The sequence below is a fragment of the Amblyomma maculatum genome, chromosome 9 (genome assembly GCF_055883805.1).
Source record: "Amblyomma maculatum isolate TAMU_Amacu chromosome 9, ASM5588380v1, whole genome shotgun sequence".
Classification (NCBI taxonomy): Eukaryota; Metazoa; Arthropoda; class Arachnida; order Ixodida; family Ixodidae; genus Amblyomma; species Amblyomma maculatum.
The window spans coordinates 38089055-38111104 of NC_139352.1; the positions used below are offsets into that span (position 1 = coordinate 38089055).

The 22050-nt window shown below is 44.0% G+C and overlaps 1 protein-coding gene across 3 annotated transcripts in view; it reads left to right on the top strand.

Annotated features, from left to right (window-relative positions):
• The first annotated feature begins 703 nt into the window (after positions 1 to 703).
• Positions 704 to 22050, top strand: part of LOC146178875 (uncharacterized) — a 30353-nt gene continuing 9006 nt past the window's right edge. The window contains exons 1-5 of one of the 3 annotated variants that reach the window (XM_084578610.1): positions 704 to 812; positions 4597 to 4944; positions 9493 to 9631; positions 11335 to 11559; positions 20452 to 20846. In XM_084578610.1, the coding sequence (XP_084434736.1) occupies positions 9613 to 9631; positions 11335 to 11559; positions 20452 to 20846 (639 nt within the window). In that variant the 5' untranslated portion in view covers positions 704 to 812; positions 4597 to 4944; positions 9493 to 9612. Of the gene's footprint in view, positions 823 to 4596; positions 4945 to 9492; positions 9632 to 11334; positions 11560 to 20451; positions 20847 to 22050 lie in introns of all 3 variants that reach the window. The other 2 variants (XM_084578608.1, XM_084578609.1) reach the window with 2 other exon arrangements.

The following is a 22050-nucleotide window of genomic DNA, read 5'->3' on the forward strand; positions in this document are numbered from 1 at the left end:
TGCTTTTGGTTTATTTTTCAACACACACACATGGTACATGTGTCAGTTATGTACGCGTGTGACACGAGGCAGGAAATGACTGACAAAAGTTTTCTTCTCACAAGGTTTCTGCCGAGAAGAGTAGACTTTGCGTTCACTCCGCCGCCTCTCTCCGACGAGTAGACATACCACATATGGGTGCGCCGGCGGAAGGTGGCGCTACTTGTTCCGGAGCAGTGGCGCCTCCATACCAGCGCACTAGGCCCACAGAGTGAAGTGAGCTGGCCGTCGGCGGTCTGCTCATAGAGTACTCTACGTTACTCTATGAGTCTGCAAGCGGATCGTAACGGCCGGCCTGCTGTTCCTACCGCTCAATAATCGGTGGCATTCAGAACACCCTGTATCCCGTTCCATAGGAGTTGCTGCAGCTTGAGGCAACGCACAACACGGTACACAAAACACCGTTTTTCCAGCGATTTGAGCGCTATTATTGACGAAATACATGTTAAAACACGCGCCTGCCAGCAACGGCTACACAAACGAAACCACAAAAAAGACTCGGAAGTCAAAATTCACGTGACAAAGAATCGTGACGCAATCTCCGAGAGCACATCCTGATGTTTCGGCAGTTTCGATTTCTGTTTTCAAGCAAGACCGACTTTGGCTTCAATAAACTTTCTTTTTTTCCTCTTTTTTTTTCTCGTGTATGCGCAGTGCACACCACATGGTAGGTGCGCGCCATTTTTCAAGATGCCAACAACAGTCACACTCGTTCATCGCAAGGAGGCGAGACTAGAGTCAAGGCGTCAAGTTTCTTCTCGCAGTTAGGTTAGGTAAGTGCCGGTAAGAAAGATATTTGTGTAGGGAGCCTACATGTTGGGGTCTTTGGTGCCAATGAACATGAATAGTCGGCGTCACTGTTGTGTAGAGCGCTCAGGCAGTGTGCATCACACGTTCAAAACAAATTGGAAAGCAGCCATCGCCTTCCGCACAGTGTCCGTGCGCACCTGCGACGAGTTGTCGATTTTTATTTTTATGCAGGGAAGTGCGCTGGGCAGGCGCTCTACACAACGGTGACGCAGACTGAGCTGTACTTATAAAGCTAGTTTGTCGTCAGAACAAAGCGAGCGCTCTTGGAAGAAACTACTGCTCCACTGCTGCGGCGACTTCGCCGGTGCATCGTACGCTGCACTTGGCTGTCCGAAACGCATTCGAGAGAGACCGCGAAATTCAATCTGTGCATGATGGCTTCTCTTCGATATTGTGTGCTGCCGACCGAGCACTGCCGTATGAACACTGAGGCACCGTTGATGTCTTGTGTGTTAAGTGAACGCAGACATGAGAAGAAGGTGGCCGTTTCATTCTGTTCTTCTCGAGTGCTGTAGCTAAGGCGAGAGTCGGCGCTAACTATAGTGCAAACATCAAGCGCGTATACCGTTGCGGAGACAACGCGCATCCCGCATCACACTGCAGCGTGCGGGCTCACCAGTTGCGAAGCGGCTGCCCGGCTTTGGGTGGCCTTTCAAGCTGTTTTGTGCCTCCAGAGAGCATCGCAACACATGCTTGTATGCGTTGTAGTAGGCACTATGCACGAACAGTTATGCCGAATCTAGGATTTTGTGTCAGGATTTTGTACAAACGGGAATAAAAGTGGACAGACCACAGCTTCGGCAGCATGAGCAGCACCAGGGCTACCACGCGGCGATGCTATCTCGTTTCGAGAGTGCCCAGAGAAACTCTTTCGTTACCGCGAGAAAATGGCCATTTTTCATAGGTCTCGGAAAATATATATATTTTTTTTGCCAGTACGAATAATACTGCAGCACAGGTTGCCGCATACAAGATTGCGCATGATGAAATGCTCTTTCCAAAAACGTTACAAAGCAAATTTTTTATGGAACACAAAAAAAAAATCAGAAAATTGCCATTTCTGTGGCGAGTTGATAAAAAAGGCACAATATCTACAGAAGCAATATTAACAAAGAAAATTTAGTCTGTACATATTGAAGATCAATGACCCAGAAACACTGTGCAAAAAAAAAAAAGAAACTGCCTGTACAGAGCCGTTCTTCAGCTACATAACAAAAGCAACAAGTGGAAACAGCCTCATTTCTCGTGCCGTTTGTTGAAGGAGTTCCTGGTTTTTGCGAGACACCAAATCAAAACTGTATACCCGGCCTTTACAACCAAAACTGGTTGTAAAGGCCGGGTATACATGTTGGATATGCGGTGGACCTTCAGGAATGTGCTTTCGTAGAATAAAACCACCCAGAATCAGAGCCAAAGCTCATTATAAATTGCTGGCGCCACTTTCAGCTAATTATCACCATTCAACACCGTCAGATAACAAAGCTGACAATACTATTCAATATTTAACTTGCTGAAAGTCTTTTAATCATAAAATTTTGACATTAACGCTGTATTACCACGAGTGGCAGGTTTGTTATTTAAACCACGGCCATTATGCCTTCTTTTGCAGCAACACATCCATACTAGTTCTCAAAAAGGTACACCAAAAACAGAACGTCGCCAGAGCGGAAAAATTTAAACTGTTTCTACAAGTGCAGTGCTTAGACTAACCACTATGTAAAGCTAGATGCACGAGAAACAAATTCAGCATGTCTAAATCTGCGCGATTTAAAGCATCGATCACCAATGATCGATTTGAATAGACGTGGTAATGAAAGAGTTAAACTTCGTCCTCGCTCCCGCATAGTAGCTTATTAATCCTTACAAATTTCCAGTGGATCGTTCGGCTGTTCTAATGCTGATGGCCTCGACAAACGAAAGTGCTCATCTCGAAGTGTCTGAAAATGGTGCTGGATATGAGAAGCACTCTGTCAAGGGGTTGGTACTCTGTAAATGTCTGAGGTGCGATCAGTAATGATGGCTGGTTCCCTGTTCTGTGCAGTGAGGACCGCTGTAATACATCCCATCCATCGGGAAGAAATGGTCCCCTATGTGCTTGTTGGCCTCTTAAGTGATAGCTGCTTCATTTTTCAACGCGATTGGCGCCCTCTTCGTACAGTTCGCATCGCGGGTACACTGTTCGAACAGCTGGGAATCCGCATGCTAAAGGGGCTGCCAGTAGGTGATGACCAAATTCCTGTCGCAACAGTTTGCAGGCTCATCAAGAAGCAATTGGCGTAATGGGATCTCTCACAGCTATACCCAGTTAACTATGGACTGCTCCGGATTCATTATAGTGTAGTAGTGTCCTTTTATCTACAAACTATGGATTGCCACACAATAAGCGTGAAAGACGCTTCATACTGGCTATGTCATCGTAGCATCATTTGTACGAATGTGTGCCAAGTGGTACAGCGCTTGTTATTGCCATTGGTGGGAATTTCAATAAGTATTATTTTTGCTTTCAGTGTTAAAATTGTTATTTTGTGCAGAGATCGAGAGCCTGTGAAAGCCTGACATTTTGTTAACAGTTATTCCACGGTGTGTTTGAAGCAGCAGCCAGAGGACTGTGCATTTTTTGCCTGGATGTAATCGTATCTATTAGAGCATTCAGGAACCTAGTGCAAACAGCATGTCGTTAGTGAAGGAATGCTCAGCCTATTGAATCACCCATTGGAATAACCTTTCAGATGCATTTGACTGTGAAAATATTGTACCCATTCCTTCTTCAGGTCAGAGAAAATGCTGAATATGAGTACAAGTAATATCTAACAGGCTTTTACCACTCGGGAATGTAATGCTTTGATTCCGCACTAACCATTATATGGGTACCACTGATTGTTGACAATGGCGATGCCAGGTGGATTTTTTCATATTGTGGCTAGTAAGGCTGACACATTGAGATTTTTGTTTCACGTCTTGGAATCGCTGTACTCGGCAATTGACAGTCACGTGAGGACCTCATTGGTTACTGTTACTTAGGTATTATTTTTTTGGTGACTGTTTAGAGAACAAGCTTGCTGTTTCAAGTGTTTCTCATGATCCATACTCACTTTACCTTGTATCTGTCTATTTCTGGCTTATCTCCTTCCCTGAAAGGTCTGCCTCCTGCTACACATTTTTCAGGCTTCATGCTAGACAACCTGGAACCATTGATAGAAGTTTTGTAGAGTGTGCTATGCATGCAGACTCGTGGCACTAGCTTGATCATTCAACAGTATCTGCTTTTGATAAATTCTTCACATTCATTGCATATGTAACTAATAGTACGTAAATTGCTAGTCTATTTGCTATCTCTGTGTCTGTGCACTTTGTCTCTAGACTGCTTCATGGTTCTTTTGTCTTCTGCACTGGGCTCCACAAAGCATTCATTACATTGTCACTTCAGTTTGACACTTTACAAAAGTGCAGTGGTTAAGGTGGAACATTTGTTACCCTCAACTCACATCCATGTTGATGTACCAACCTTTTGTTTATGGCTTGCATCACATTAACTGCTTTTCATCTCTTCCACTTTCTGCAAGAAAGAGTATTTAGGAGAATTGTTTTCTGGACAGCCTCCTTTTTGGGGGTGGGGGGTGGTTGGGAAGAGGGGTCATAGCTACACCGCTTCAACTTCAGAGTCCTTTTGTAGTTCAAACCAATTCCACGTTGTGTCTTCTCGAGAATTGCCTACACATCCTCCTGTGTCCATTTTTTATTGCACAGGCAGACGTTCTTCGTGTAGTCCAGCTGCTGTTGTGCACTGCCCCAGTGCAGCACCGGGACAGGCCCTGAGGTTGTGTTGCACGCGCTACCCGAAGACCCTGTCCTGCCTGAGGCTTGGAGCGACTTAGTGCGCCAGTGTCCCAGTGCTGGTGGAAATGACTGGATGCCACCAGAAGGCGAGGAAAACTTTCTCTGCTCACTCCACTTTGACATCAAGGGCTTCACACATAATCCCTGCACAAAGTGTCGGGGGCTGCAAGCAGTTGCTGCACCTTCACAGAGTGCAGGAGAAAGCCGTTTTCTTTCCCAGCTTTACCCGTCAACGCTGAAGACGCAGTCATGTCGTAGGTTGGTACTGTATCGTTTGTTGGGATGTCAATGATAGAGGGACGCTGACGGCAAATTGAATTTGGCTTATATGAACAAAATGCTGTGTTCCACTGATACAAAGAATGACTAAGTTACACTAATATGAGAATGATAGGAAACAGTCATCATGTAGGCTGACAAAAGGTACATGAAATATAAGTATTACTGCCCAGCTCTTTCCACAGAGAGTATTGTAGTATGAAAACCAGTTTCACGTGTTCTTCTAATGCCAGATTTACTAACTGTAATTCACTTCCAAGCAGTCACCGAGTTTTTCTTGCCCTTGACATAACAAACCTGAACCGAGTGGCAAGGAAGAAAAAAATGTTCAGTTTTCAATGCCAACTTTCGCAGCTATTTTTACTGCTGAAGACATCAGCACAGAGCCACATAATTATGTTTTCTAGCAAAAATTATGCGACAGTTCCAGTGTCCCGTTAAGCAGTGCTGATTGTTTCCTTTGTCTGCAGGTGAGCTTGACCAGCATTTGAGCATGCATGCTGTTAAGATCTGATTAAATCTTGATGCATCGAGATTTTTTTCTCATTTTTGATTGAAAAATCTTCCAGTTATGTGTAATGCGGTTTGGACCCGATTAGGGTCCCTATTTTATGTTTGCGTCGTTTTCACAAATGTCATCTCCTTGACCTCAAATCATCTGATTGGCTTAAACACTGGAACTGAGTGTTACTATCACTTTCATTTCCACTGTTTTCATCAGTCAGATGACTCATCGGGGAAATAACTACAATTCTGAAAATTACGCAAACTCAATGCAGACACAGGTTTGAATTGCATCAGCCATGCTACTCAGAGGCAGCCTTGCCCAAAATTGACGGTTTAAGTTTAAATGCAACATTAAATTGCAACCACATGTTGACATCACATTGCAACTTTTATATTTTGTTTGTACAATAGCCTAGCCTTCGCAAAATAATTTTCTTATTGCATGAGGCACAGGTTTGCAACACGATTTGCTTTTGTAAAACTGTGGGTCATAATCCAGGGCGGAAGGTTTTGGTTTCAGGAAACTAGATTGAATAGTACATTTGCGTTCAGGCATGTTCAGACTGCATTGCACAGTGTTTACTCTAACCTGACATTCCATTTCAGCGATTTCTGTGTGAAACTGAAGTAATAATCTATACAGTTTCCACATGCAAAGTCTTGTGCTTGAATTTTTCTTTTGGAGTGCTTGGCCTTCCTGAGCACTGCATTTCTCACCATTGCCGTCTCTCTGCCCCATGGTGGATAATTGTTCGTAATAGTATTGTCATATTGTCATGTGTGCATATGTTCAACAAGCTGGCCTAATTTACAGTTGCTGTAAATGGTCTCATAGTGCCCTTTAAGGCACTATATACTGTTATTTTCACAGTGAACGTAAATTTTCCTGGGAGTATGGCACACTTCATAGTTATCATATACACGAAATAAGCTCTTTCATTTTGTAGGTAGGGTAGTTTATTTTTAAACTAAGCAAACGCACTGCCCAATATTGTTTTGAAGAACGTGTTGACAAAGAAGGCAGTGTAACAGGGGATGCTTTTAGGCTGTGCCACCAGCCATTAAAGGCATGACATTTTGTCATCATGTTGTTCCATTGTTTTGCTCCCCACCACTTGACAAAAAATATTGATGCTGTGTGGCTGAGATGAGGATGAAGACTGATGGACATTAGAGAAGAAGGCCACATTAATGCAGTGCAGGAATTTCCTTAGTGCTTAATGAGCATTAATTGAAATGCATTCTAAACAGCAGTGCATATGAATGACTTTGTTGAACAAAATTTTTACCCTGCTTCACTGTTGCAAACTAGGTTGCAAAATTCAGAGATAATGAGAAGGGGGTGTATCAGACTGGCTAGTTTATCTTAATGGAAACGATGGAACAGCACTGTCAGATAAGGTGGAAATACATTCTTGTACTGGTTGTGTATCTCCTCGTGTTCCAACTTCTTGCTGTGGTATTAGGCGTATCAAGTAATGTAGTGTAATATATTGCGTTATGCAGATTGCTTATGGTTGTCCAGAAGGGCATAGACGTGTGGTAGGGACCAAAGTTTGAATCTGAAGACTTCTGGCACTGCATTGTCTATCACAAGCACAGACACAGGACGTAGACAGAGGAGACAGGTTGTAGTCCTGTCTTACGTACACGACATCTCGCATCGTCTTAAGATCATGAGCCGATTTGATATTAGGCTTGTGCTATCTGCACCGAACAAGTTAAAGTGTCTGCAGGAAGGTGAACGGAACAAAATGAGCCCAAGGAAGGCTGTGGCGCACTGCATAAGGAGCACTTTGTCAACTGCCGCGAAGGTGTTGTGTACAAGATTCCTTTGACATGTGGGAAGGCATATGTGGGGCAGATAGGCCAGTGCCTCAGTGAGAGCTTAAGGGAGCACAGGAATGCGTGTGTAGCATTGTCGGCTCCAGGAAACCTGGCAACCTATTGCTACATGGAAAGGATGGCACTCAACAGGACACAAGGGGTAAACATTGTGTAGCCAGGGTCACGGAAATCTAGCTGCTGACTGAGGCAAAAGACACTTTGAAGCAAGATTATTGAAGCATTTAACCCCTTAAGGGCTTTAATAAAAAAAAAAATTGTTCCAAAATTGCTAAAATTATGACACGAAATGCTTGATAACATATTTAAAATGGGAAATTAATTGCGCAAAAATGTACAGCAGCTATTAACCTTCTTTTTAGCATTCTATGTGCCTATCGTAATATGCCATACATGGCTTCATTTAGACGATATAGAAAGAAGTAAATAAATGTCAGAGAAAGTGTAGAAAAAAAGATATGCCTTGAATAGTCATCCACACTTGTCCATTTTTTCGTAGTTCGCATCAAACTAACTTAGATTGCCGTCTGTGTGATAGCGCTCAAAGCATGGTACCATTGCAGGAGCTGGCCAACATCTGCTCGCTGCACTCTTCCGCTTCAGACTCACTGTCTGTATAAACATCATCACTATCTTCTTCGCTTGAAGAATAAATCAAAAAGTCTACATCCGTATAAGTTGCACTGTCACCATCTTATGCATATTGTTTTCCCACACTGGAATGCCACTACACCACCGGACCACGTGACCAGCTACAACGCAGACATAGCAAATGGGGCGGTTATTTTGGGTGCGCCATGGATTTATAGTGCGCGGACCGGTGCGAGGACGAGCAGGTGTGCCGTAGGCACGGGCTGCTGCCTACGAAAGATGGGGCCCAGTGTCATGTATGTCGACATAGTGGGTGGAAGCGGGGGTCTGCTTGCAATTTCGGCATTAGTCAGCGGAGTAGCGACGATAGGCAGTGGGTTGCCGGGTAGCAGGATCTCGGCAACCTGCTCCTGGATGACGCGTTGCAATGGAGGCAACAGAGATTGTGTGGCAGGGCGGCAGGTAACCAGAGACAACTGACGAGCCACCTCTTCCCGTACAAACTGCTGGATTTGCTAGAGAAGCATTGCGTGATCTTGAGGCGAAGCGGGAAGACCGAGAGTTGAAACGGCGTCTTCCGAGGAAATGCTATGCCGCGTCATGAGATGCTGTTTTTGGAGCTCGTCATAACTTTGACAAAAAGAGATGACATCACAAATAGTTTGGGGATAAGCTGGCCAGGTTGAGCTGTGGTGTCAGTCGGTTATGGTACGACTGCGGAGCTCCAGGATGTGAAAAGGCGGCACCTCCACCAAGTGTAACTGATGATCATATGTTTGTTTTGAAAGCACGGGAAAGTGTAGGAAACACAGGACGCACCTTGTGCCATCTCGTGCACAAACTATAATTCAGTAAATGTGCAAAACACAGAACACATGCTGCCATCTAAGTTTTAAATAGGAAAGCACCATTTGACGAGTTTGGCTCGTCAAAAGCCACTTAGATCGCCGCCAAACACCCATGACGAGCTCGGATCATTATAAGCAAAAAGGCGGTGATCGTTCATGATGAACAGAGCTCGTCATAGGTCCTTAAAGGGTTAAAATTATTTCGGGTCAAGAGGGGAGTGCGTGAGTGTACCGTCTGTAGCGCTCAGCAAGAAGGAATTGCTACTGCTTCGTTTCCACAGTAAGACAACTAGATAGGCGCAATTTTCCCTTATTCTCGTTTTAATTTTTTCCTTCAATATATTTCTTTGAATTTTCCTGTTTTTTTTTTTATTTTTACTGTATCCTTTTCTTCTTTGTCATGTTTTCTTCATTTCACAAATAATAGCCAGTTGATAGCGTGCGTATCATCGGTGTGAATGTCTTGTAATCTTTTGTGTCAGTGTGTGCTTGTGATAGACAATGCAGTGCCAGAAATCTTTAGCTTCATCTAACCAACTAGTCCGCACGCAAGTTCTATTCACCAAAGGTTTACAGCAGTTTCCGTGCACCTATGCACATATCATAGGGTAACACCGTTTTTTTGCTTATTATGTGTTATGCCTCTAAGTGAATATTTATTTCATTGCCAGCAGTTTAATCTTGGTATGTTTTGGCAGTGACAATGCTAGCTAATTAGTTTGTCCACACCCTCCAGGATGATGCATCAACGCAGTACATCGCTCAAGACGCTGCCCAGTCATTGGAGTTGTTCACCCTATCCAAGTTGTCGCAGTGCTCCCCAGTGAAGGTGTCCACGCTTACACAAACTGTGGAAATGGGTATAGACGCCAAAGGTACCAGACACTCATTTTAACTAACACTTTGCTTCCTACACTTGTTGCACCGTTAGGCTGCTACCAATGGCTTCAGAGTTGTATTTTCCCCCTTGCCAAATGCTCCTGGACAGTTAGAGTCATTTCGTGGGTTACAAAGGAACTATGCTCCGAGTCTGATTTGTTTCATTTTTTTGCCTCGTGGTGATATTGAAACCTCTTGTAGAGTCGGGTCAGTTGAGATGCACAGTGTTTACAGCATGGCAGCGATGCATCAGTGCTGCTCTGTAGAAAAGGCCTGTTTCCTCGAAGTGGGATATATCTGCGGACAAGTTTTTGAAGTTTATGGTAGCAGCAGCACGCAAGACAACTTCTGTTCGTAGGTTTTAGCACAGACATTGAAACTGCTGCAGACAAACCTGGAATGCAACAGGCATCCACTGATGAGTGTTTCTTCTCTGAATTGAATGACGGCTGCCGCGCGCTGACCTAAATGTATCCGTCATTTTCTAAGAAGCCAAATTTCTTACCTGCATGGTGTCAATGTCTTTCTGGGCAATCTCTTGCCCCTGTGACCGTACACAGAGTTGATTACGCCAGGAGACAGCCGGTGTCGACATCGGCATGCTTTTCCTGTTGGCACAATATTCACCAGGGACTACATTTTCTCACGAACCTATTAGATCCCTACATGAAAAATGATTTTGGGATGTAATGTGTAAACTTCACATGGAAATAGTATGTTCTGAATATTTCATGTGCCACTTTTATGAAAAGGATTTTATACAGTTTATAGTTACAATTTCTTTGTTATTATCATTTTCTTTTTCATCGCCACTTGAATGCAATGTTTATTAATACTTATCATTTGAGAGGTAATTTTCTTCTTTAAAATTTGAGACTGTTCACTTTAGTATCAAGCATTCTGTGTTAAATACAAAAAAATTGGGAGTGGCTTAGCTCTGCTGTGCCTGGCTATACGTAGCGTAAAGCATGCGCAGTAGCGCACGGCGCAAATGTCGTAAACAGGGCTCCACCTAAAGGTCACGCATCGGAGAGGAGCGCACGCCGGTAGCGAGGAACGCGCACCGGCTGTGGCAAGGAGGCGATGCACCTGCGCCTCTCGTGACGTCACGTGGCTCTCGCTTATGCACATAACGGGCAGCGCACACTCTCGCAAAACTCACCTCTGACCCACATAGTTTAGCTTTACGGTAAAAAAAAATATATTTGTTGCACCTTCTAAAAGCTACCGCTTCATTGTAGGCAGTATAGCATTATTTTTATTACTGCAGAGCCTGAGGAAGCCGATTGTTTACCTAGATAGCAGTGCAAACATGGAGTGTTGTGATGGTCTACTTCCTAAGAGGTGAACCTTAGCAAGGTTTTCCAGGTTATATCAAATGCTTTGCTATCGACGTATTGTCAGTAAGACCCTCTTTTCAGAAAGGGAGGTCCCTCTTCACAAAATGGCCTTGCCGCATTCTTCTCAAAAAGGAAGGTCCCTCTTCACAAAATGGCCTTGCCGCATTTTGGAAATGCTTCACTACACAGTACTAGTGCAGCAAAATAAAACTTACTTTCCCTCGTCCTGGCCGCTGATGAGGCGACAACCAAGAGTTTTACACCACATATGTTAGCCACATTAAAATATTATTGCTCTGTAACTGCCTAAAAAAAGTTGACCTTTAATTTGCCTCACTGATATTTTTTCGAATTTGCAGGTGCCGCCAGTAATGCAAGTCTGGACACATCTATGCCTTCAAAAAATTCACCAGAGGGAAACAAGCAGTTCCAGTGCCCGGAGTGCAGCTATGCTACAAACGCCCACAGCCACTTGGAAAGGCATCTGAGAACTCACACAGGAGAGCGCCCCTTTCAGTGCAGTGAATGTCAGAGGTGGTTTTCAGATAAGAGCAACTTGGTGAAGCACCTTCGCACCCACAGCGGTGAGAAACCCTATCACTGCACACATTGCAACAAGAGCTGTAAACATATTGGCCATTTAATAGTACATGTTTGTGTTCATGCCGGTGAGAGGCCCTACAAATGCCACCTGTTTGGCATGGTTTTTGTAAAGGATTGGCACTTGTATCAGCACCGCAAACTGGACAAAGTGTTGGTGACATCACTTTTTGTTGTGTTTGTTGCTATGTTGGGGCAAATTGTTGTGCTAGTAATCTATATACAGTAAAACCTCATTAAAACGTACCCGCTTTAACAGTAGTTTCGTTTTAAAAGTAGTAAAGTCAAATCTCTGACTCGGCACCTATTCAATATAATGCATTTCGCATCCGCATAAACCGTACCAGGCTATTGCGGACGTATCGGTTAGCACGTACCATTTTCACTTTTCGGCGTACAACTCACGGCGGTAGTACCGCCTCACAAAAGACTTTTTGACTAGCGTTGTGACAAACCTCTGTAAACACGACCGATGCGGTAGCAAGCTACATAGCCAATGACAAATCGGAGCCAAGTTTACCAAATGCAGCTGCGATGATGATGATGATGATAGTACAACTAGCGCCATCTTGCGGTGAGTGCGCCAATCCAAGCCGTAAACTAGCTATGGCCTCCGAGCGCCATGCCGCAGGAGCCGATCACGGAGTCATCCATATAATCCGTCCTCCCCCTAGCCGGCCCTATTTTGGACCACCCCTTCTTGCTCTATGACCCTTGCACGCCTAGGCCTTGGTTCACTTTCTTTCGCACGTGTGACGAGGTGACTTTGAGCGGTGTGCGTCGAGAGTTCTCCATTCGTCTGCATCATGCCGAAGCTTGGACAGAAACATCGGGTGCTTAGTATGAATGGCAAGGTGGAGATTGGCCGTGCCATCGAGAGAGAGGCGAAAAACTCTGTGCTGGCATGTGAGAGAGACTTGCCGCTAACTACTGTGTGTGACATTTGGTATGCCAGAGTAAAGCTACTCGGCAGTGCTGCTGCGACTGCGAAGAGATGTCGAGTACGAGGATCAACATTTCCGGATGTAGAGGAGGCGCTGGTGCGATGGCTGAAAACAGCTCGGTCGAGAAACCTACCAGTTAGCGGACCTCTCCTCGTTGAGAAAGCCCTGGTTTTCGCCTCGCAGCTCAACCGTGACAACTTCGTGTGCAGCAATGGCTGGCCAGCCAGATTCAAAGCAGGGCACTGAATATGCACGAAGACTGTAGCTGGAGAAGGTGCCGCGGTTGACACTGAAGCCGCAGAAGATTGGAGGAATGGCCAGCTTGGACAAATTTTGGAAGACTATGTGCCTGACAACATATTTAACCTCGATGCGTTCGTGCTTTTCTTCAAGCTGCTGCCGAATAGAACTCTTGTGTTCAAGGGAGAACCGTGCACTGGCGGCAAGCATGCCAAGGACTGCATTTCAGTTGCATTCGCATGCAATATATCTGGAAGCGAGAAGTTGTCACTTCTCGTCATTGGCAAGTCAGCCAAGCCAAGGCGCCCCACTGCCATCAGGTGTTTTTTATAGACAAGCGTCATGTTTGTAAACAAAGGTGGCGCTGCGATCGGCAGCGACATGGGGTGTAGGCAAAAGTGCGGCGTGCCTACACTGCGCAAAGCGACGCTGCCTTCGAAACCAGTTCGCGCGTGTGAATATATTGAAATGTAAGCTTCGCTTATTATGTAGAAATAACTTGGCTTATGCCTGGAGAGTATTTCCGCACATTATCAGCCGATTACAGCTAGAATTACTTGGTGAAGAGTGCTGCATTGGCTTCCTTCTCCGTGGCCTCAACAGCGCGCGACTGCGGTACGTAGGCGACGGCCGTGAGTGATTAAGTTAAATAAAAACGAGAAAGCGCAATGTATAAGAAAGACTAATAGTCAGCCCTGTTCAACTCCCAGGCTTATTCCTAGCGCATGCAAGGAGGACGACAATATGAATGACTGGAAGTGTGTTTTTCATATGACGAATCTATTGACTGCCTTTCTGTTGCTTCAAGCACTCACTCTAAAGAACAATATTATCGGCAACTATATATAGTAAACTAGAAATCACATTTCTAGCTCACTTTACCGGCAACTTAAGTCATAGAATTTCGTATCTAAAAAGAAGAACTCAATCTTTTAGATCTTTTTAACATATGTTGGCAAAGTGCACTGCCAACTTGTTTTCGCCTGCCCAATAAAAAAGACGTTGACGTCTATCTCATCTTACAGATGTAGCAAGGTCATTCACAGGTTAATATGTACATGAATGCCAGTACGAAAGCTCTCATTTTGTTCTCTTTGCTCAATAGGAGAGACGCATGAGTGCAGATGAAACGTTCTCCACGATCGCTTGCAGCGAAATGTGCGTGATCTGCTGAGCTTTTTTTAATATACATGGAAATTTTTTATTCAAATGCGCATCATCTTATTCTGCTTATTTTGCACCCCTCATAGTCGATTCCTCTTTGGGACATTGAACTCCATGTACCATATATACTTAAATATCCTGCTCGATCAGAGCTAGATTGTACGTGGATATTTAATTCGTTTGTCAGGATCTTATAATGACCTCCAAAAATAAAATTTAGAAATGAGAAATAATGCTGCGGAACTGCCCGGATCATAACAATGTTTACTATAGAACCGGTGATGAAGAGACTGGTTGAAACTCGTGAAAGTACAAACAGAGAAAAGCTTAGGTCCGGGCCTGTTATAGCCAGCAATATCATACTGGAGTGACCACGCTCAAAGTAATTGCAATTACCTTCACAGCAGCGTTTGTGTCCTTTCTGTGTGAACATATGCAGGGGCAGCACTGCAAGTGAATAGAACTCACAGTGCAGCTTCCCTGCGGGATCATACGCACACGGAATATATCGCGTCTGAACTTCTTACACTTAATAGCATATCAAAATGGGCACGAGCTGCAGGCGTTTGTTCTTGCGCTATTCGTCGTGCCGCCGAAAAGCAATCATGATAATTAAGGGTTGCAAACGAACTGATCTAGTTTCGGTGAAGAACTGCAACGCATATATATGTTAGCCGCGAAGGCAATCCGTCACCGAAGAGTCTACTTGTCGCGCGCAATGCCGCTGCCCTTCGCTCTCATCTTTATTCTACCGCAAGAAACATGTTAAAACAAGTGCCATTTTGCTTTTTGTGCCTTGTGGCGCAATCAACCGCACCACAGCTCGTAGAAATATTGGGAAATATGCCCGAAAATACAGCAATCGCCGCGCATCCAATGCAGACAGCCCGCGCTTTTGCCTACACCACGAAAGTCACTGCTGTCGCCAGCGCCACTGCATCTCCGCTGACGTCACGGGCTGACGCTTGTCTATAGGAATAACACCAAGGCATGGATGACTGGGAAGTTTTTTGAAGAGTATGTGCACTTCATTGACTGCTGTTTTGAGGCGAAAGGAAGAAATGCTGTTATCCTTGACAACGCATCAGCGCATGTTGCAGTGGATGGCCTCAAGGCGCTGAAGCTGGTGTTTTTGCCACCAAACACTGCAGTGATTGCCCAGCCCTTGGACCAGGGCATCATTAGAGTGGTAAAGCAGCTCTACAGGAAGAACTTACTGTGCAGGATGCTGCTTGCACTGGAATGCGGCAAGGTGTACGCCATTGACCGGCTGGGTGCGATTCACCTGCTGGAAAACTCATGGTGGCAGGTCGAGTCTGCTACCGTGCAGAACTGTTTTAAGCACGCAGGTTTTTGCGAAGTGTGCGCGGGTGACGCAGACGACACAAGCGATATCACCGGTGTCCCGGACCAAACATGTGACAACCTGCTGACCGAAGTACTTGAGAGGGAATGTTCTTCAGAAGGCATTACCTTCTCTGAATTCAGGGACGTCGACAACGAAGTGGAAACTTCGCCCGACATGTCGGATGAAGCCATCGTTGCCTCAGTAGTGGCGGAAGTGGCTCCAATTGACAGTGACGACGACGACACAGAAAGTGTGGAAGACTTGGGCCCAACAGTGGCAGGTGCTGTGCGCGCTGTGAGTGTCATGCGGCTGTTCGCCGAAAAAGGGGGACTGGCCGAAAAGCTGGCTCATGTTGGTGAAGTTTTCAGTAGCCCTTTAAAGTTGAAGTGCGTGGAATTAGGCATGCACATTTGGATTTGAACGTGCCATTTTCTTCATAGTGCTTATTGTAGTGTTCACTTAATGCAAATGGCTGAAATTTATGCAGTGTCTCTTGGAAATCTTCACTTGCCTCAGAGGGACATGAGTGCCTTAAAGTTTGTGTTGTACCTCCTTGCACATCTTAGCAAAGAACTCTATAAAAAATTTCTATATTAGGCACCCATTGCACATTGTATGTAATTTCAAGCTGGGCATCCATTTTTCTGCAGGGAACACTGCTAAATAGATCCATAAACTCACGTTTAAACATTTACTTTCCTGTAATATGCTCCAAGATTACCTCGGAAGGAGACTGCAGCCATGAAATTAGGAGACGCCTGCTTCTGGGAAAGAGAGCAATGGTTAGCCTTGACCACCTAGTAAAGAGCAGAGACATTAGTCTGCCAACCAAGATCCGTATAACTCGTGCTATGGTCTTTCCAGTTGTGATGTATGGATGCGAGAGTTGGACTGTGGAAAAGGCTGACCGCCGAAAAATTGACGCGTTTGAATTGTGGTGGTGGCGAAGACTCTTGAGAGTTCCTTGGACTGCCAGAAGATCGAATCAGTCGATATTGTCGACCATAAACCCTGACTGCTCATTGGAGGGTCAAATTCTAAAGTTAAAGCTCAGCTACTTTGGTCATCTGATGAGAAGAGAGGAGTCGCTGGAGAAAGATTTGATGTTGGGAAAGGTTGAGGGTCGCCGGAGAAGGGGTAGGCAGCGAACGCGATGGTTAGATGGCATCCTCGAGGCACTGCAGATGAAGTTATGTGATGTTGGGAAGATAGTGAGAGACCGGAAAGCGCGGCGTGACATGGTCCATAGGGGCACGAAGAGTCGAACACGACTGAACGACTGAACTGAACTGAATATGCTCAGTTATATGTATCATTTTCAAAAAATGTTAGTTGCCTTAGTTGCCTGAAGATGTCTTTTTTTTTTATTTTATAGTTTTCCACTTACGAACAGTGGCACAAAATTATTAGGTTTCTCACGAACATGAGCGCTTGTTTGATGTTAATGTTTACTTCATTAACTCTTTTCGCTGCTCTATCTCTCAGTAATATTTGTGGCCAGCACAAAAGTTAATTGTGACATCTGCGTATTAAATCTTTCAAAGGTGACTCCTTATACAAAGTGCTTTCATTTTCTTTGATAGTGATTAAAAATGTTTTTTTTTCTTTGCATTCTAGAGCCCATCTAAAGTAATTTTTAGCTTTCTTGTGTGCTTTTGTGCACTTTAATTAGAAATCGGTCTTAAGTCAAAATTTTTACTTGCCTCGTGAATAGGGTGAGCTGGAAGTGTGGCCAGCAAAGGGCAGCAAAAACAATGTTATCCAGTGTCAAAATTTTAACACAAGCATTCATTCTGCGGCATTCAAGGTGGCGTCGTACCATTTTGCTTCCCATTTAGACCCCATCATCTAGTCAAGTTGGACGCTAATTTGCGATAGGGATTCAAAATGAGGACACATGAACCTGTCATTGCAGGCCATTCATTGCAATCATAGGTGGCCACTGAGAAGTGAGAATGGTGCTACAACTTTCCTTTAAAAACCGCTTTCCCAAGATTTGTGCCAGTCTCTCAATGCTAATCTGCCAAGCAAAACCATGTCAAGCCATGCTGATCAATGCTTTCACGTGTCATAATTTGATCAAGTGGAGTCTAACCCCAACCTATTTCGTATGCATCTTTTTAAGCATTGGAAAGCAAGAGCAATTTTTGTCGCAGCGAGACTACAGTCGAACCCGGATATATCGAATTTTGGTTATATCGAACTCACGGAATATCCCCTTGAAAATCCCATGTAAAAGTATAGGAAAGCCACGTCATATATCGAACCCACTATCACCGGTCGTTCGATATATCGAACTCCGCACCACGCACTGGAAAGTGTGCCTTCCCCAAAGACGATCGCATCACACTCCGGCGCGGGCAGCCATGTGCGCGAATGAACCAGAGAGAACCGGTGGGAACGAGAGGGGGAAAACGCTATAGAGCGAAGCGTAAGGGTGTGCCCATTCTTTTGCCGAACTATCTCCCTCCTTCCTCTTTCCCGGCTTTCGTTCGCAGTAGCACGCGCTACGCATGCGCCAAGCCAGCTCAGCCCGTTTTCAGACAGAACGTCGGACGCTTTCTGCAGCGTGTGTTGCGAACCCTCTGCGCGCGGCGGCTGACGTGGCTATGGCGCCTGCGGAAGTTAAGAAGCGGTAGATCTTTTTTTCTTTCTTTCTTTCTTTCTTTTTTTTTTTTTTGCGAGAGTCGTTTGTTCTTATTGTGCTGTACGCGCGACGTAGCGTAAGATATGGCGTTACGAAGCGGCCTTTTTCTTTTTTTCTTTTTTTTTTTTTTGCTGGAGTCGTTTATTTTTGCATGTATGAATCAACGAAAGCACGCGGTCAGCTGCGATCATGACACCGGCTTTTAGCATTTTTCGCTTCAAGCAGCATTTGCAGCTACTTTATCACGCTTTCCAATGATTTTGTGGCAGTAGACTACGCCCGCCCACCCCAAGCGCAGCGTGATAAATCGAACCAGGCTTGTGCAATCAAGCCATCACAGGCAGTCTGCCAAGTTCGCTCCCGGCCGCAGCAGGAGCTATCAAAAAATAAACACGCCGCGATGTTATCGCTGCGCAGCATCTTGGCACGCTGCCAAGAAATGAGCTGTGGATGAGACGACCGAAACGAAATGCGACATGCAAGCGATAACGCTGGCGATTTCTGCCGCGGCGACACAGAAACCTTTTTTTGAGCTGCCGCGGTGGCTCGTACGGCGCAGTTCCAACAAGTTGGAAATTTTTTGCTCGTCGCTGAGATCGCTTAACGCTTGCATGTGAGCAAGCTGTCCTTAACGTTTTTTTTTTTTTTTCCAAATTCTCGAGTGCAAAAGTGGAGGGGGGGTTCATTATGCAAGGGAGTTGATTACGCGACAAATACAGTATCGTTTTTTCGCATCGTAAGTGCCGTCCCAAGCCGATTTCTGTATATCGAATTATCGATATATCGAACTATTTCGCGATCCCCTTTGAGTTCGATATATCCGAGTTCGACTGTATTTTCATTTCTTCTTTCTTCTTGATCCTTAGCACTTTTGCAGAAAAAATTTTCTGCTTCAGGGCTATGTTGTTTTATATCTTTGCCTTCTGTATTGGCCTGCACAAATGGCTGCTATATCCTGGTTCCGTAACGTTAAACAGGTAATAGAATTTTGTAAGGACACTTGTTGTAACCAAAGTTTTTTTTTTTTAAGCGTAGTGGCTGTTGTTTTTCATATGGCACAACTCTTTATGTATCTCCTTGAATATTGCAGCTGTGAATTGGATGGCTTTGGAGGATATGTCTGCAGTTCGCTCTTTCCGCTGCAAATAATTGTGTTGAATGTCTTTTATGATTTTCAGATTTCATTGCTATGTTAATTGCATAGTGAATTGGTGAATTGCATGGATCGGAAGTCAGATTGCCTTATGATATCTAGGCTTTTATTGAAATATTGTGTCACCTGTTTTCTGTGTTTGATGTAGAGGTGTGCAAATACTGAACATGAATAATGGGGGAAAAATGTCTTCAGATATAGTATGCCTGATCATTGAAAAAAAAGAAGGAAATGTATGAAATAGTAAACATTCTTCTTATTTATTTCAGAGTTCATATTTATATGCAAAGAAAATTAAACTAGAGGTGAATAAAACTACTCAGCTGGCAAATACAAAATAAAGTTTTGCAGAATTCCGTAAACTGGTTTTCTGTACTGGAAAGACCTGCATGAAACTGGCTGGGGCTATCATATCAGTACTGAGCACAGCTCAATAATTTGTCCTTCAAGGGAAAAGAAAAAAATGGGCTTTGAATGGGCCCGCAAAAAATAGCCAATAACGTTTGCATGACAGTAGTTTTAGTTGATGAATACCTGCACGTTGGCTGTCCACATTTGAAATTATTAATAAAGAATAATTGGTTCACAGGAAAGGAAAGACGCAGTATATGTCACACTTGCTCTGTGGACACCTGAACTGCGCCTAAGGGAAGGGAGGGAGGTGGGAGTGAAAGTGGAAAGAGAGACCTAGTGGAAAGTGACGGAGTAATTTTGACCACCTGAAGATCTTTAACATGCGCTGACATCATACAGCATACAGACACCACTTCGTTTCGCTTCCATCGAAACACAGCCGCCAGAATGAGAATAATTCTTTTGCTGGTATTGTCAAGTGCTTTGCTTTGCATAAACTGTCGAAGGCCTTCTTAGCAAAACAGGTGTGTCGCATTTTGGAGATGCTCCACTGCAGAGTACACATGCTCAAACATTTTAGTGAAGCATCTCCAAAACCCAGTGGGACCGTTTGTAAAAAAAAAACCTTCCCCTTTTATGAAGAATGCCTTCTTGGCGCTGCAAGTCCAGAGTGCATTGAAACTGGATTTAATTCGAGCATTTTGGGTGTATTGAGTAATTTCTTATGTTCAAAAATTCGGAATATCAGGTTCTTTAACATGAATAAAGAAACAAGCATATTCGATTCGTATTCAAAATTTTGAATATTTGCAAAACTCAAGTGTTAAGCTTTTCATAGTGGTGAGAGGACGGGATAAATTTTTAATGGCACAATCTTTCATTTCAAGTCTGCAGTCTGTCAAAGTCTAAATTTTACACCGTATGTGATAGCCACATTAAAGTGTCTTAAAAATTTTATTGCTTCCTAACTGCCTAAATAAAGGTAATCTTTAACTTGCCTCATTCATGTTTGTTCCAAATTTACAGATACAAGTGATGCAAGCCGGAGCAGGTTTGGGCCAATCAATTCGCCAAGAAAATTTCGGTTACGGTGCCCCGAGTGCAGCTATGCCACAAATGTCACGACCAGCTTCAAAAGACACCTGAGAACTCATACAGGAGAGCGCCCTTTTCAGTGCAGTGAATGCAGAAAGCGGTTTGCAGATAAGTACGACTTGAAGCTGCACCTTCGCATCCACACAGGCGAGAAACCATACCACTGCGAACATTGCAGCAAGAGCTTCAGACATATTAGTCGCTTAGCGGATCACGTTCGCCTTCACACCGGTGAGAGGCCCTACAAATGCCATGTATGTGACATGGCTTTTATAAGGAATTGGTACTTGAGTCAGCATCTACGAAGGCATCACAAACCAGAACAGGTACTGGCACATCACTCTTGAGACATCATTTGCTGTTACATGCAGGGAGTGCCTGAAGCACAACAAACTGAAACTTCTGAAGTGTACTGTTTTCGTAAGTTATTGCTTGTTACGCTAGCTTTCAGGGGAAGGTAAAGCTGTGCACAATGTGACATTTACCTACATGTGCAGGGTCATCCACTTCTAGCTATAACACGGTCACTGCTTTCAAAGCAACACTGCGTCCAACCCAGGTGCATATTGATGCAAAGTGATGCAAGCGCAGAGGGACCTGGAAGTGTTGTTTCACATAGACTGCCAGTTAGCTTTACTGTGTAGACAGTTCGGACTTAACAGCGTTTTGAAAGCAGTGACCATGTTATAGCTAGAAGGGGACGAGGCTGTACCTTATCCATTTTACATCATGAAATCCACTTTTTGAGTTAGTGTGCTTGAACTGGCATTTTGTAATCATTGATATAGCTCTTATAGCACCTCCAAGGTCACTTTTTTATGTTTATAGCTAGGGGTAAATTAAACTGCTAGTAAATTATGAGCATGGCGCATGCAATTGCTACATCAAGGTTGTGAGTTTACGGCAGCCCTTTCGAATAAAGTGCATAAACTTAAAGGGAACAAGTTCATTTGTATGTGAACGTGCCAGTTTCTTCTCTTCGTGTACATCTAGCATTCATGAGCACTCTTTAAAATAAACCTATACGGTGGTATTCAGTGTTATCGGTACCCTGACTGACACTGTCACGTTATGCAAGTGACTGAAATCTATATAGTATTGCCCATTAAAACTCGTCAGTTTCTTTAAAGAGAATGCTTTGAAATTAGGGTCTTGGCAAAGCATCTCGTCAGCTATCTTAAGAACTGACAGCCAGTCTGCTTTGCTTTCGATATTGGCATCCTTTTTTTTTCAGTTCAACTGTTATGCTTTGATAGATCCAGGGCTCATTTTTAAAATGTTATGTTACCTCATATGGAAAAAGATAAGTTGCCTGAAGACGTTACTTTTAATTACATTAGTTTTCCACCCATGAACATCAGTGCAAAGTAATGCGTTTCTCAGGAAATTGTGTGAGTGATAAGATTTGATTTTAATAATAATCTTTGCGGATCCATATCAGCCATATTTTATAGGAACTGCAAGGAAGGGCATCTACATTATAAATATTTCTAATGTTCTCACAGCTAGGCATTGTATTTTTTATGAGTC